The sequence below is a fragment of the Lissotriton vulgaris genome, chromosome 6 (assembly GCF_964263255.1).
Source record: "Lissotriton vulgaris chromosome 6, aLisVul1.2, whole genome shotgun sequence".
NCBI classification, from domain to species: domain Eukaryota; kingdom Metazoa; phylum Chordata; class Amphibia; order Caudata; family Salamandridae; genus Lissotriton; species Lissotriton vulgaris.
In genome coordinates this window covers 903,121,097-903,138,109 of record NC_141694.1, presented here as the reverse complement: position 1 = coordinate 903,138,109, position 17,013 = coordinate 903,121,097, and the positions used below count along the sequence as shown (strand labels likewise).

At 42.7% G+C, this 17,013-nt stretch overlaps 1 protein-coding gene across 1 annotated transcript in view; it reads left to right on the top strand.

Annotated features, from left to right (window-relative positions):
• The window catches only part of LTBP1 (latent transforming growth factor beta binding protein 1), a 1,129,437-nt gene that overhangs the window by 1,064,739 nt on the left and 47,685 nt on the right, over window positions 1-17,013 (top strand). Inside the window, exon 31 of the mRNA XM_086926894.1 lies at window positions 3,746-3,916. Within this exon, the coding sequence (XP_086783020.1) occupies window positions 3,746-3,916 (171 nt within the window). The remainder of the gene's footprint in view (window positions 1-3,745; window positions 3,917-17,013) is intronic.

The following is a 17,013-nucleotide window of genomic DNA, read 5'->3' as shown; positions in this document are numbered from 1 at the left end:
TCCGCTGCAAGCCAGGATGCAAGGAGGCAAGAGTGACTGTTGTGCGACAGTGGCCAAGGGGTGATCCTGGATGCTACAGAATGCTGATAGGTAGGCAAGGTGCGCAGAGCTCAATCACCACATGTTTGTTTCATCTGCCATCTTGGTCGCTCCTGCAGCTGTTGAACTTTTGTTAATAGAGTTACATTAGAAGAGGAGAATGTGACAGATGCATTTAGGCGGTCCCGCCCTTTTCTTGCATCTGTCTTTCGTTGATGGATGATATGCGGCATTGCTAGAAAATAGCGAAATAGTAGTAACGCAGGCTTTGAGAAAGAACCCTACAAATAACAAAAGTGCAGATTGTAATTGGCAGTGAAAAAGAAGCAAAATAAAAAGTGTGTGCTTAGTAACTGGTTGCAGAATTTATCTGGAATGGTTTACTGCTTTGAGGCTTAAATATAGATATATATTTCAAATTTAAATCCACAGAACATGAAGTTCCCCAAGAAAGGAGCAAAAGCTGTGGGTAATTTGGAAAGAATGTGGTTATTTAAATTATTTTACAAAGATAAATAGACGTATCAAAAATAAAGGGAGAAGCCAGTTTAGCCCATCTGTTCGGCTAGTTTCCCTGCCTGCAATATCATTGTATACCATAATTATATACTATTTCACTGTCTTTGAAAACCAGCGTTTTCAATAAGCTGAGAATTATTCTTAAAACCTTTCTATTGTATATTCTTATGAGGCATCTTACAAAGAGCTGACCAATATGTTGACCTGCTGTTCACCTAAGGTTCACACATTTCATGTTTCCATCCATCTAGCTCTTCTTTCAGTAACAGTCCCCTGTTGGTTTGATGCCAGTTGCTCAAAGGCACCCAGTAATGAAAACACAGCATTAAGGGAGAAGCCAATAGACAGGGCACTGGTTACTCACCTACGCACTCAATATAAGAAAGCCAGGAAATGTAGACTAAAAACCCTGAAAGAGGATGCTTAGGATAAATTGCAATAGGCTTTAAAAAACGAAAAGACTTCTGGGATATAATTCATTTTTTAAACCAATATACAGGGTCAACTCAAGCCACCCATGTGGGAGAGGACACTTGGGTACGCCACTACACCTGGTATAGTCTCAGATAGGGAAGTGTTAGTTGATGTTCCTCTGATCACGGACCTGTATTCTTCGATTATTTTTTCTATGACGGAGGTTAAAGCTGGCTGTTACAATGCAGCACCTCTAAAGCCCCAGGCCCAGCCGGGGCTCCAATTGATTTCTTTTTTGAAAATCCTGACCTTTGGATCCCTTTTTAACGAATGTTTCTAATGCAATCACAGTAGCGGTTCCTTCAGATTCATGGAAAAGGACAAATATTGTCCCAATACATAAGAAAGGGGACAAATCTCTTCCAAAATAAATATAGGCTGTTCTCACTTTTGGATGGCACAGTGAAATGGATGGGCCGTCTGTAACTAAACAAATTAGAGGATTGAGCCAATGAAAAAATATACTAATACCAGTACAGTATGGTTTTAAAAATGGGTTGGGGACCTTAGACCAGTGTCTAAATTTGCATTTGATCTCAGCTAAATACACCCAAGCTTAGGAAGGTAATATTTTTATGGCTTTTATGGACCTCTCGCAGCGTTCGACTGTGTGTCCCATAGTAAACTATGAAGTATCCTGAAAGACATGGCGTGGATGTAAATATAATAATATTTATACCCCAATTATATACATAGTCCTCGGCATGTGTCAGATTTGGTAGCCAGGGGGAATGTACAAGGCTTTTTCCTATTCTCCGGGGTGTTAGGCAGGGGTGCGTCTTGGCCCACCTTTTATCTTAATTTAATGCTAATAGCATTGAATGTGCAGTAGATCAATGTGTCACTGATGTCCCATTTATTATCAAAACACACATTCCTATTCTGTTCTATGCAGATGATTCTGTATTAATAGCAAGGTTTTGATTAGCTTTACAAAAGTTCATGGATAACTATGTGTCCTATATGGCTTCATTGGATCTCCAGGTTAACAAAACAAAATCCTACATTTTAATTACGGGGAGACAACCCAAAAGATTAACCGCTTTTAATTTTTTATCCAGTAGGATTGAAACTACAAAGACTTTTTCATATTTGGATGGCTTATTCAACAATAAATAGAGGCACCCCATTAGAAAAGATCTTTCTTGCTATTCATTCGTTTATAAAAAAGCTGGGTACAAAACCAATAGACCCAATAAAAAGATCTACTTCGCTAAAGAAGGAGCATCAGCTACCTATGTGGCAGAGATCAGGGGTGCAACAAAAGCTGACGCCCTTCAAAGATTAGATGATGGTTTTTATAAGACGGTTTTCTCTCTTCCAAACAGCTGCTCAAATATCAACATGCATCAAGAATTGAATGTTCCATATATCTCTGACGTGATATCCCTAGCACCTGCATTACTTTGGCATTCGGTTAGGCAAGGGGAGACAGTTGGTTTAACCCAAGATATTATCAGGGACTCTCTAACCCTCGAACATGCCCATAACATATCATGGCGGGGAAATGTTAAAGAAACCTTGTCGATATTAGGCTATGATTCCCTCTTCACAGAGCCACTCAATTGTCAATCAATTTACAAAGTTGAAATTAAATCTCAACATAGAATACATAGGGATAATAAAAGACACACTCTAAACAGGGTCATACCCACGGTAGCCCTTTACTTGGGGCTATCCACAATTCCAGATGGGGCAAATTCATATCTCTCCGATGTAACTAATATGCAGCACCAATATGTATTGGTGCGTTTTAGGTTGAATGTAACCCTTTGAGTGCTCATGACGAGGTCAGCTCATCATGAGCTCCGGTGCTCCGGTGCTCATGACGAGCTGAGCTCGTCATGACCTCGCCCATTCCGTGGAATGCTCGCATGCTGGGCTGATTCCCCTGCTGCGCTGAGCGTTCCATTGGAACGGGTGTGGCCATGACGAGCTCAGCTCGTCATGAGCACTGGAGCGCCGTAGCTCATGACGAGCTGACCTCGTCATGAGCATGGGGGAGCTGTACGTGCCCCCCCGCTCCCAGCACAGTGGGGAAAACAGCCCCGCACGAGAGGGGTTAATCCCGTTTGTGTTGTACACAACTAGCTAATTGCCTCTTTGTCCATGTGATGCTATTTCCGCACAGTCAAATTTACATTTTATATTTTTCTGTAAATCTTACACACATGAACAGCGAAAGTACATCATTCCCTTCCTGCGGAAATATCGCTTTGACCTTCTTACAAATGCTGCCTGACCCTTATGTATGTTTTTCTCTTGCCTCTTATTTATGTATGACCCTATCAAATAGGAGATCATTTGTCTTTTAAATGTGATCTTATTTGCGCATTTTGCACATTATACTGGATTTGGATTAATCTAATATCAAGTAACAGAGGGTTTCTCAGTTATAGCTTAAAAATACGGTTTTTATCCTGTGTTTATCTGTGCTGTCTTTTAAACTTATTGAAATTGTAATGTATGAGCGAATATGTATTTTATGATGCACTATACTTTTATGATCTTGTTTCTTGAGATCGAATAAAGTTAAATTGACTGACTGACTGACAGTAACAGAAAGCCCAAACGCTGCCGTAAAGCAGCACCCTGAATGAGTGAAACTTTATTAGCTTCCCCGAAAATGTAACATTACCAACAGAGATTGCTTTGCGGATGCCGCTGAATGTCTACCAGCAACTGAGTGGCTGTAACGTTTCTCTTCCCCTAGAACAAACAGAGGAAAGCGAAGTTTTCCAGGACCTCTGCTGGCAACACCTGAGCGACGATTTTGTGTGCAGCCGGCCTCTGGTTGGAAAACAGACCAGCTACTCGGAGTGCTGCTGCCTATACGGCGAGGCCTGGGGGATGCAATGCGCCCTGTGCCCCATGAAGAACTCAGGTAATTGGTTGCAGGGTCTGCGTTTTTTTTTTTAATTTCTAAGTTTCTTTACATAGACCTAAATAAGGAACAACACCATGAAGGATTACTGTTTCTGTGGTAAAAGGTTGCGTATTTGTGCGTGCATGTGTGTGTGTCCATAGGTATGTGTCTGTGCACATGTGTCTGTGTTACTACCCTTGTGGTTACAAGGGTGTGACCAGGGCCGGAGTGAGAACCAAAACCGGCCCTGGCAAAGTGCTCGGCCGGCCCCCTGGGGGTGCGACCGAGCTCTTTGTCGGTCCGGTTTTCGGCCGATTTTGTAAGCTGCAAAAACGGCCCTGTAACAAAAACGGCCCCCTGGGCCCAAAACCGGCCCCCACCCTTGCGGCGCACCGGGGATTGCCCGGTGCGCGCAACGGCCAATCCAGGCCTGGGTGTGACAATACAATCCCACTTCGGGGACTAGACATAAATCATTAACTGTATCATTGAGAATTAAATTTCATGTGTAAAAAGTTGTGTATGTGCCATTGCACATGTTTGTGTGCACATGTATGTATGGGTTTGTCTTACTATCCTTGTGGGTTCCACGGTGTGACAATATACTCAAGCCGTCGGTACTGGACCTAAACCAGTCATAGCACCATGTAGGATTACATTTCCTGTGGTAAAAAGGTGCGAGTGTGTTCTCCAAAAGTACTCAATGAAAAGCAGCTGCATTATTTGTAGCGGCTACAACTGGTAGTGACTGGAATACCGCTATCTGCCCTGAACAGCACATTTGTGGAATGTGGGAATATTCCACCATGCAGCCCGTCCCTAGGAGGAACATGAGGGACACCTGCACCTGCTCACCTGGCATGACACAGCACAGGATGGCGTGCAAATTATGTCATTTCAGCCAACCAGCATGGCCACAGGAGACGCATTCAGCATATCTGATAGCCCAAAAAGTCCCATGGTAGCACAGGAGTCTCACACTGGTGCACAGAAGGCTCTGGGAAACCACCCCTTTGTTGCAGTGTAAAGATCTTGCTCTACATTTTGGAGAATGGCATGTGATGGTTCTATCTGGAAAAGTAAAGGTGTTGGACAGTGAGAGCATAGTGTAGACCAGAATCAGTGTGCTTTATATTTTTAACGTATTCATAATAATAAATCTTTATTCAAATGCATGCATGGAAAAATGAAGACCAGCAATTGCAACCAAGGGCCCTAGCTTCTCAGCTCTTTAAAGATGAATGGGCTTGTTTTCCCCCATCCCATTAGTCTGAGGAATAAGCACTTCTTCAGCGCCTGACGCGTCATAAGAGTGTTGTAAACGTACCATTGAAATCGCACCAAGATCGAAGCCAAGGAAGTGTGCCGGAATAGCGGCAACAGGACATTGTTTTTCCTTTCTGCGTGTCTATAGTACGATTAATATTGCTTCTCACAATCTTGTGTTAAATGACACTGTGTGCAGGTTTTCTAAGGAGTGTTTAAGTTAGCCCATTAGCAGCCAGATGCTTGCATTTGCATCTGAAAGGTGATCTCTGTCATCTCACCCAGAGGGCTGTTTTACCAGTGATTGCCTCACAAGCATTTGCAATGCAATAGGTCTTGCATTTACGCGGGTTTGAGCTATTGGCATTGTAAATGACAATTACTTTTATTTATGTTTTTGTTTTTAAAACGTAAATGAAAGGCCTTGTTATTTACAATGCCAATACCTCTAAATCTCGCAATTGCGAGACCTATTGCACTGCAAATGCTTGTTGTTTCTGGCTTCTTTACGATGTTATCAGTCTTTGGTAGGAGTGAGCTTTACCTCCGAGATGAGCGAGTATTTAGGATGACCATGATGTATGCCTATGACTATGCTGACTCTAACTGCAATGTCATTTGAGATGTTGTCGGTGATGTTATTGAACATGTCATGATTGACCCACTGAAGCGCTTTGACGAATACTCCGGCCTCATTTCTTGTCTCGCGTTAAGGTTTTTAAAAAAAAAATAAGAATTAATATCTCTATTCTACGCTATATGTTGAGCTATGACAACGAGTTATTAATCGCAATAGACATATGGATGTAACCTTCTGTTGTCCACATATTGCTTTTTTTAACGTTCATACTATATTAATCTTTTTTTGAATATCGCAGGTGTTCTATTTTTGAATGTCTTTGTTTATTAGTGTTTTTGCACAGCTAGCGCACTCTCTATATGAACTGTTGGATTGAGTGCCCTGAAACACTCCGGAGAGTTATCATTTTTTCCTTACACACCTACAGGCAGCTCTTGCTAAAGAAATCTCCGGTCTGGAGCCTGTGAACCGTAATAACCCTAATAGTGGGTTATGAAGCAGAGTTTGCACCCCGAGGGAGGTGGTTGTTTAGGGCCTCACACGAACCGCTGGTTTGCGCATCCTCGAGTTTGTGCACTCTGGGCCTCTCAGCCATGTGCTTCTTTCTGTGCTTGCTTTTATCAGTGACGATAAATAAATGACGGCGAACTGCAGGCTGAGAGAGCCAGCTCTGAGCTGTGTCTTCAGGCCCATAATTCAAATTTACACCAAACGGGATTCCAATTAAACTTACGGCGTGGATAAGAACAGTGGTCGGGTAAAGAAGCTCTGTTATGAAGCGGAGTTTGCACCCCGAGGGAGGTGGTTGTTTAGGCCGTTGACACAAACCGCTGGTTTGCGCATCCTAATTTTGTGCACTCTTGGCCTCTCAGCCGTGTGCTTCTTTCTGTACTTGCTTTAACAGTGACGATAAATCAATGACGGCGAACTGCAGGCTGAGAGAGCCAGCTCTGAGCTGTGTCTTCGGGCCCATAATTCAAGTTTACACCAAACGGGATTCCAAATAAACTTACGACACGGCTAACTTTGCCCTCCGCCTCGGGAAGCCCATGAAAAAATGAAGAGCGCATCTCTGGGAAGTTTGGTTTGGGATGGGGGAAGGGAGGAGCGGGTAGGCTTTCCAATGAGGAGCCAGTAAACAAGCTACCAGCACACTCTCCTACGTCATACCCAACAAAGATGGCATCGGCCTGTCTAGATGAGCGGTAACAAAGAAGCCTGATTCCCAATCACATGCCAGCATTTACCCTAAATGATGATGCCAGCCAATGTAAAAGAGGGGTGGGGCTTCAAGTCCCCTTCTGAAATTGTATCGATTACAAGAAGCCCTCGCATAGCGAGCAGCGCTTTGCGCTGCAACTCCAGGCAAGACCAAAAAAAAGTAGATAGTCGGGAACAAAAATGTATTTTGCATTTCACAACTCTGCGTTTTAGTGCTACACATATGATACCATCATCTGGGGCAGATTTACAAGCCCCTTGTAACTTCTTTCCCTGCCATTCCTTCACGTTTTTTGACACAATGGTGGTGCAAACAATGTGGCCTATTTACAAATTGACACATCTAGGGAGATGCGTCACGTTGTAAAGCCCTGCGTCACATTATACCTGCGTCAGGTATAATGTATGCAGGGTAGGCGTTCCCATGCAGGAAAGCCTCAAAAAAGTGACACAGTACAAGATTTCACTGCGTCAATTTTAGGATGCCACTGCGTCAAAAGCTTACGCCTGAGTGAAGCAGGCATAAGAAGTGACGCAGTACAGTAAGTATAGGCCTCAAAATACATTGCTGAAGTTGCGTCGTGCTTGCGACACAACTCCAGCAATGTGTTACTTTTAGTCCAACAGATGCGTCAGAATTTTTGGCGCATCTGTTAATCCTTGCACCATGAAGCTCTGTATTGTAAATACAGCACATCCATGGTGATGCAAGGACATTTGATGCTGTCGTAAGGAAACGGACGCATCTATGCAGCTGTGTCAGTTCCTTGTTAATCTGCCGCTCCGTTTTTCCCCTACAGAATGTTGCATTGTGGGGCTTGTAGTTTTTCTGTTCACAACTTCAACATGGGCACAAAAGTCCAATATGCTCTGCGCTGTTGACTAAAATGACAGAATTGACCGCTTGTTAGCTATGTTTTAATATTTCACAGTGTGAACTTGTCAGCATGTTTTAAAATTTTACAAAGTGGCCAACTACATTAAAAAAAAGTTTATTTCCACGTGTAAATCCAAAAGCAAACTCTGCACAAATATTTTGTGAAACTTCACTCTTTCCCTCTCATCATGCATTAAAACAAGCATTGACAATGTGAAACATTTTTCTTATGTGTATTGGAAATTTTTATACTGAGCCTCACCACACAATAAAGGTATAGCAGCAGTGCAATATTCTAGAACAGAAGTAAGAAGTTCATAACAGGTGGCAGTATCAGAAAGAACAGAACATGATTCTCTCACACATCCAGGACAGGTACAACACAGATAGCTAACACGGCAAGGAGGGAATGAGATGAGTTAAAGGCTGTTGTACAATTTGCATGAACCTATAAGTACAAAACTCCAGGGAGAAAAAGGCAAACCTCTTATACAATTGTCATACATTCATATACTCTTATAGGATGATAAACACTCCACTAACTAGTGAGGTAGGCTTCATTAGTGGTTTCATTCCTTGCAGTAAGAAGCATTCAAGAGTACTGCTGTTCACTGGTTGTAAGTCTCCTAGTTAACTATTTCTTTGTTTCGGTGTGGCTGTGTCATTTGTGCCAACATGTTTGTTCTGCCTTTGTTATACAGTCAGACGTATATTAAATTGTATGTGGTTGAGCTAAAATGTTGTTTACTCTTGTCTACCTACCACAGGATTAAAAGCAGGGGGCAAACAACTGACCCTATTTCTCTTTTCCATCAACATGTTGTGGTAGTCATTTCATTTCATAAAGCTTTATTCGGAGCATTTAAAAAACATGTCCATAAAAGCACAAATGGTTACAGATACTAACAATTCTTACAAAATTTCATTAAAGAAAGCACACAATAAAAATAATGTAGAATATACAATTGTTAATTACAGAGAATTCATTACACACAGCCGCGTAGCTGGGGGAGGGGCGGGGGGGGGGTGGGGGCGGTCCGCCCCAGGCGGCACCATTCTTGAGGCGGCAGCGGCGGCGCGGGCCGGCACTGCCTAGAGGCCCGTTGCGGCCGCCTAAAAGTTCTGTGACGTGACCGGGTGACCTGCTTCTGTAGCTGCAGGCACAGTGCACACAAACGCGGGACTTACTTTTGGAAATGTAATTGAAAGTCCCACGTTTGTATTGTGCGTATGTGCCTGCCTGCTGTAGTTACCGCAGGTCAGGAGTGCAGGCTGCTGCATTGCAACGCGGCCTAAGTCCCGCCCGCCGCGTGAGTGACGTCACTTCCAGTCGCCGTCCCAGCCTCACTCAGAGTTCAGGGAGATTATTTATTGATAACGGCTGGCGGTTTGCAAGCGGGGTAGGCGAGAACTCCTCGAGCGGGAATAGGGAGAGGAGCACCTCACAGGAGGAAGCTGAAGTAGAGAACCACAAGACTGCCGTAAGAATGGCACACTAATACCTCTAATTGTAGTTTGTTTTCTCTTGTAACCTGCACACTTGTTTGCTATCTCACGTATTTTGTTTGCTCTGCTCACAATTGTCACTTTTACCTCATGTAACTTAACGTCTGTTTTTGTAATTTTTTCACTTGTATTTTTCTCCTCATGTATCATTATACGATAACCTCATTAATCTGTGTGCACCCTATTGATTAAATAACAGTAGATGGAGATATTAACCTGTAGTGATAGCCACACTTACAATCTAATTGTACTCATATGGTTACCATCTTCTCTCCTAAAGCTTGACATGACTTGTATCTAGGCCTCAGCAACTTGATTTATTTCTTAAATAAATACATTGAAAGTTTCATGTGTAGCTCTTCTCTAAAGGTGCACTTGCACGAAGATCTCATCAGTTATAACAAGTGCTTTGTTTATCACAGAGAACTGTTAAGATTAACTGTCCTCATTGGAATTTGGCCATGCACATGTAGTGCTTAGGGAAGGGAGAGAGCTCCCCTGTACCTGTCTGTCCAAACCTTTGCTAACTTCAAGGCCAATGAGTTGTGGGTTTCTTTACCTGATTCCCGGGAACCTGGGGAGTGTACCTGCTCACAGAGAACATCATCTCCTGATAGGACCATCTAGATGGAGTTGATGGGAAGAAGCTTCCAGAACTTTCCATTGCCTAGTCATTGTATGTTCCTTACATTATTTTAGCAGATTCCTTCCTGACTTCACTGAAAGAAGTCCTTTCTCAACTATAACGATTTCCTGTGCCCCGGGAGCTGAGCTTCATGTTTGAATGCTTGTTTGTTTCCTCAAGAACCTTCATTTGGTTCTTTTGATGCTCACATCTTCCTCTTTAAAATTCCCCCTGCCACTTTTAATGTTTTATTTAGAATAGGGAAATTCCTTTAAGGAACCAATCTACATTATAGTTTGTGCTCTTTATATTGTGATATTTGTAATCATTTTTTTTACCATATACACATTTAGATTGCCTAATGGCATATATATACATGCTTTTTGGATAAATTGATTTACTAACTGAATGATTTGTAACATTTTACTAAATCTGCCAATAAACCTTTATGATTTGAACATCATCCTTTCTGTCATGAATGTCATTGAGATACAAGGAGCTCTTCCACATTAATTGGTAGCAGAAAGAAGATCATTTGTCACTGAGGTGTAGGGAGCTGGGATGTTCCATAAAATATTCAGAACATGCCCCTGTCCAGTGCACGTCCCTAAAATCCAGGGCCCAGTTTTTAGAATCAGCGGTTTTCCTGCTGTTCTGAAGGTGGTTGCAGTATCTGAGAAGTGAGTAAATATAGGGTTGTGCATTGTAAATTGTGTATGTCAAGCTTGCCGTATTTGTGGTGATATTGTGTGTCTCACTCCATAGTGTTTGTAGAGTCCAAGAAGGCTGCAAAGTTAGATGAAAAGCTAATGTGCTTCTTTAGGTATGTTGCTTGTTTGTTTAAATTAATATGTGCTTGCTTTTGAGCAATTGTTCTCAGACTTGTTGCAGTCTAAGATCCTGGGATAAATATGGTGTATTGTAGTTTAGCTTGTCTGCTAAGGTTACAAACTGTCAGTCCGTAAGGTATCATTGGCAGCACAATTGGGATAAGGAACTGTGACTACAAATTGATTATTTTCACTGTGAGCACTATGGAGGAACACTCGCAGACTTTCTTTGTTGTAGCCCAGGCCTGCAGTGCGTCAAGTTGTACTTAGAGGAGCGAGCGCGCAGCATTGATTACACAGAATATGTTTATGCATTGTGACCGTACAGCCAGGAATGTAGGTGTTCCAGCACAGCCTGGGGTATATTACCGCTCAGGTCAGGTGCTCTGCACAACTACCTCACGCCACGCAATGCATTAGTAACAGCACACACTCTTTGCTCTTGCTGTCTGCCGCTTCAGTGTTTGTTTTTTATTTACTATGTAGCCAGCGACAGAAGGAAAGACCCGACGCCCCCCTGGGGCCCGCAGGTCCCACTGTCTCGGAGTGTCTCCTCCTCCAGTTCCTTTAGAACTGGCCGGGCCCAGGAGCAGCGCCCAGCTGCCTTCCCATTGGTCGCCCTGACACCGCATATGGATGCCATGATGCTGCACACAAGGACATCATGACTCCGTAGATTGATACCACAAGACCACTGATAGACACAGTGACACTGCAGATGGTCACTGTGGGTCTTTAAGAGTTTCCATCGTCTTTGCGAATTCATGCATCATTTGTCCTGGGCTGGCTGTTGTCTTGCTTGCTTTGCTATAAGTGTACCTTTCACAGTGCATATTGGTTGTCAGATCGAACTTCTTGGGGAGTGCGTCATTTGCCATCTGGTATGTGGCTGCTTCCTCCTTTTGGAACTTCTTGAATGCCCCTTTGACCCCATCTCCTGCTAGGTATTATAGATATTTGAATATCTTTGTGTCATTTCTTCCAGTGCGTCGATGAAGTAATCAAATGTTTGTTTCGATGATCGAGTCGGATTACCTGGTGCTAATGTTTTGCTTCTTTGTCATGCTTAAGGATGGGGAGGTTGGCCTTCCTGACTTGTAACGTAATGTTTGCTGGGGCGTACCTGTTGGTTTGCATATCTTGATCATCTTTACCTGTGTGCTTTTATTCCCCTGCCTTTTTCAATTTTGCTGCGTGCGGTTTTGTGGTTACTCGCCCTGGCTGTTCTGCCTAGTGTGCCTTTTGTACTGCCAGTCACCAGTGTATTCCACTGTGTAGCCTTTGACTGTGTCATGTATGTGCATATAACTTGCATGATCGAGGTAACTATTAGCAGCAATACTACTTGTCTCTCGGACATCTTTCAAGTGCTCACCGTCCTTTTTCCCCAGCATCCCCCGCCCCCCCCCCCGCCAAGGGGCGGCAATCTGAGGGATAGCCCCGGGCGCCACAAGCTCTAGCTACGCCCCTGATTACACAATACATATATCAATCAAAAACACATAATGCAAAATATCCAGAGGGGGATGGAATAAATATTTAAAATATTCAATTATTTTAAAAAACACATACTTTTCCTAACGCTTATAGCTTTGAGCAGAAAAGAAGCAGTAAAAAAGCAAATGTCCGGGTGATTCAGATTAAAAAGCAGTTTCATAGCATCCGTAGTATTTCTCACTCCAAATCTGTTTAACATAGGCTTCAGGTAGAATTTCCGTAATTCCCTATACAATTCGCATGTTAATAAAAAGTGCTTAGTGCTTTGTTCTGTTTTATTATCACATTCACATGGGACAATAGGGCGCATTTTAATGTTGGGGCACGCAACCAGATAATGTACTATTCCCATCCTCATTCTGGTTAGTACAAACTGGTGCGAGACTCTTATTACCTGTGACAAATATGGACTAAAACCAGTAAATTCATTCATGCTATTGTACAGTGCACATGTAGTTAACTTAGAATACTCCAGAAGATGCCTTTCATTACAGTAATTCAGAAAGATTGTTTTCACATTAGATTTGGATATGTCCGAGACACTGTAAGGGTCATCAAGCACATTGGCCCCGAGAATCTTTTGAGAACATTCAATAATATATTTGATCCAGGGGATCTTTAAGTGCTGGTCCAATGAAAGACAGTCCTCGATAATTGCTCGATTCAATGAGGTACCGTCGCTAAGCCAAATGGAGCGCCACAGTAGCAAGGGCCTTAGCATAATCAAATCACTTAGGGCTTGGATCCCTGTTTCCTTATGAACCAAGGAGTTGGAGGTAGACTTGGGCAAACACAAGAGCCTTTTCAGGAAGATATTCTCCTCTACTTGAAGGCTCTTCGCAGATGACACACCCCAGACACCGGCCCCATATAGGGCAGCAGAAAGACATTTAGCTTGATAAATTTTTAACATGTCTTTAATAGGTCTATTCCCCAACTTCTTGGCAAACAGGAAGACCCCATTGGCACTCCTAATCATCTTTGTTCTGACGACTTTGTGTTCAGTTGCCCAGCTCCCGTTATTAGAAAAGGTAATTCCTAGGTAGCAAAAATGTTCAACCTTTTTAACCCGTTCACCATCAATCAGATAGTGAGTTTTACCTTTAATTTTTGCTTTTCCCGGCTCGCACTCCATTACATATGTTTTAGACTTATCAATCACCAGTTTCCTATTTTTGATGAAAGATACAAAACAGTCCATCAGACGTTGAAGACCCAGGGGAGTCCTTGACAGTAACACTGCGTCATCCGCATAGAGTAGTACAGGTATATTAAGATTATTAACTCTAGGGGCATCCGCAGCGACTGCCTGCAGGGCAGATTCAACCTCATTAATGAGAAGAGTAAAAAGCAGGGGTGCTAAAACGCACCCCTGTCTTATACCTCTTCCAATCCCGAACTTGGTCGTACATTCCCCATTGGGTCCATAACGGACACTGGTGCGGAGCTTTTCATACAGGCGGGCTAGGAAATATATTATGCCTTCAGGTGCCCCCATTTCTAATAATTTGACACATAATATTGCGTGATCCACCAAATCGAAAGCGCTACTTAGGTCGGCGAAGCATATATAAAGCGACCCTTTTTTTGCCTGGGTATATTTCCCTACCAATAGCTCTAAATTCAAGCACTGTTCTATGGTACCACGGCCTTTTCTAAAACCAAACTGACAGTTACTTAAGATCTCATTGGTTCTGCCCACTCCTCTAGTCTTACTAGGAGGACCCTACTCATGATTTTAACAGATGAGTCCAGTAAGGATATTGGTCGGTAATTTTTTGCATCCCCCCGATCGCCTTTCTTATAAATGGGGATGATTATTGACTCTTCCCATGTGGACGGTATTTTACAACATATGGCTGCATTAAAGATTTTGGTCAACAATGGGCCCCAAATCTCCGGTGCAGTCCTATACACGTCCATGGGAACGCCATCCGGACCCTGGGCCTTACCTCCTTTGCTGGTTCTTATACTAGCCATAACTTCTTCAATAGTAATATCTAATGCTAATATTGGCCAGCCTTCTACATGGGAAACTGTTAAATTACTAGAGTCAAAAATGTTGGAAAAATGATTGATCCACGACTCCATACTCACATTAGATGTGAGTTCTGGGACCTTATCCTCTTTTAGGAATGGACTATTCACCGTGGACCAGAACAGGGTACAGTTATTCGTATCCGCAGCTTGGGTAAGGTTATCCCAGGCTTCCTGCTGTAATTCGGCTTTTCTACATTTGAGGGTCATATTATATCCCTGTCTAAGTTGGACCACCAAGTTCTTATCCCTTGGTTTGGCTGCTAGTGCATTTTTAAGATCAGTCCGGGCAGTAGAACAAGCATGATCAAACCAGCCCCTTTTACACCTAACCTTAGACCCAGCCTTTTTAGCAAACATCTTGTCGATGGTTGAATTGATTCTGTTAAAGTGGTCAATACTGTCAGACGAGGCGTTATCTTGCTCTAGTATTGCCACGATCTCCAACAGACAACTAGAAATGATGGAATCTGATATTATGTCCGCTTTTTCTCCCTTCCACCTCAGTCTATATCCATTCTGTCTATGGGGTTCAATATTGACAATAATACCCTGTTCACTACCATAATCATTTTCCCAAAAAGTTAATTCGGTAGTCAAACAGTTGTGGTCACTTAACATAATATCAATCACCTTAGGCATGGGGCATAACGGAGCAATGGTTGAAGACATGCACATAAAATCGATAATGGTGTTGGCGCCCCTTCCTATGAAAGTTGGTATATTTTCATCCATATCGTTTTTAGCATTGTCCATAATTTCCATGTCATATTGTATCAGAAAATTATTCAAGGTTTCCCCATAGGTGTGATGAGGAAAATGGACTTCAGCTTCCCCCAGTCGGTTACACACACCGCAAACCTTCTGAGAGGAAAGTGGACACACAGAAACATTAAAATCCCCCACAAAAACAAATTCAAATACACCATTAAAATTCTTCACGAAATTATTCAATGTCGTATCTAGTTCATTAATTGCAACATGTCTAGTGCCATCAAAAGTATTGTTATAGAAATTAATCAGAAGAATATTTCTGTCAGTTTCTTGTGTAAGCCATAGAATTTGTGAATGAGCCCCCACATTAACAAACTTTTTCACTAAGATGGGTAATTTAACTGAAATCAACACCATCAACCCTCCTTTAGCTCTACCATGGGTTGAAGGCAATGCTGGAAGCTCATATGACACATAGCCATTGATGCCTTTGAACTTTTTGCACCAGGTTTCCTGTAAACAGATAATATTAAATAGATGCACAAATTCCTTCCATCCTAACGCATCCTCCTTGGCCGCAATTCCAGCGATATTCCAGCTGGCAATGTGACAGATTACCTTCACTCTCTCCTGGCTAACAGTAAGTTGTTCAACACTAGATATGGACATGTTATTCCCTACAATAAAAGGCTCTATGTTGGGTAATAAATTTGAGACTTCATCCCCTAACAATGTATAGTCCAATTGCACATCATTGCCCAATTCATCTATAGGCAAAATTGCTTCTTCGTTCAAAGTGCTATTTACTGCATCCCTTAATGGGTCAACCTCATGTCAGTCGTTTTGATCTAGATAACTCAAGGACTGAAACCTGTTCTGAGTTGGGACCTGATAAACCATTCCACTATCAAACATAGGAGTACCACCCAGGGGAACAAATGGGTTGGGGGTATGTATTAAGGAATTATTCCCCCCTAACATAGGATTCCCCATAAGCATTGGTGGGGTGAATAAACCATTTTGTAGACCTGGACAAAAGTTAGGCATCACAGGTCTATTTACCAAAGATGGATAGATAAAATTACTCAATACCCTCTCCTTACCATTAGCGGGAGGTTGCCTACTTAGATGGTTATAAAAGTAGCCCAGTGGTCTAGCAACTACTTCTGTCTCGGACTGTGTGATTGCGGCTGCTCTAAGCAAGACAGTCGCAACATGTTGCGGGTGCATAAAATTAATTATCACACAATCCCCTCCACGGAGTTTTTTGGTATTACCGATCCAGTTGACTCTTCTGATAGAGATGATTTGGTCAGAGTAGCCGACTGGATAACCACAATGACGATTTAACCAGGAGATAGTTTTATTCCTCAGAGAATCTGCTGTCACATGATCGTTTGGGGGCTGGGTTAGCATCGGGACGTTAGTTAAAACCACAACGTAAGGTACACAGTCGGGTGGGAGATCAACTGGACGTCTACATATCCGTATGGGTACCCCATTGGATCCCCCTGTCGCATCCGGTGGGGCTAACACTACAGGTGCCGATGCTGGCATGGGGGCTAATGAAGTGGCACCCGGCATTGTGCTTGTTGCCCCAACATTTGATTGCTTTGAGGATCTGCCTGCCTCCTGGGTCGTAGTAGGTAGTGGTTTTGGAGGTTCTTTAGAGGGGTGTTTCCTAGTGTTGATGGGGGGGGCACTAGTTGAAGCTTGTGGCTGCTCCTTATTTTTAGTGGAGACAGAGGCTAAGCATGCTGGCTTTTTAATATCTAGTAAAGACTTTTCTATTTTGTCAGCATGCTTGTCCACCACACCCTTTAACCTAGCTACTTCATCCTGTAGATCTCCTATTTTGGTTAGCAAAGGCTCAACCACCATACTAAATTTACTAAGAATAGAACTCAGTAGTAGATCAATTTGGTCAGGCTTAATGGAAACATATTTATCTTGACTCAGTAA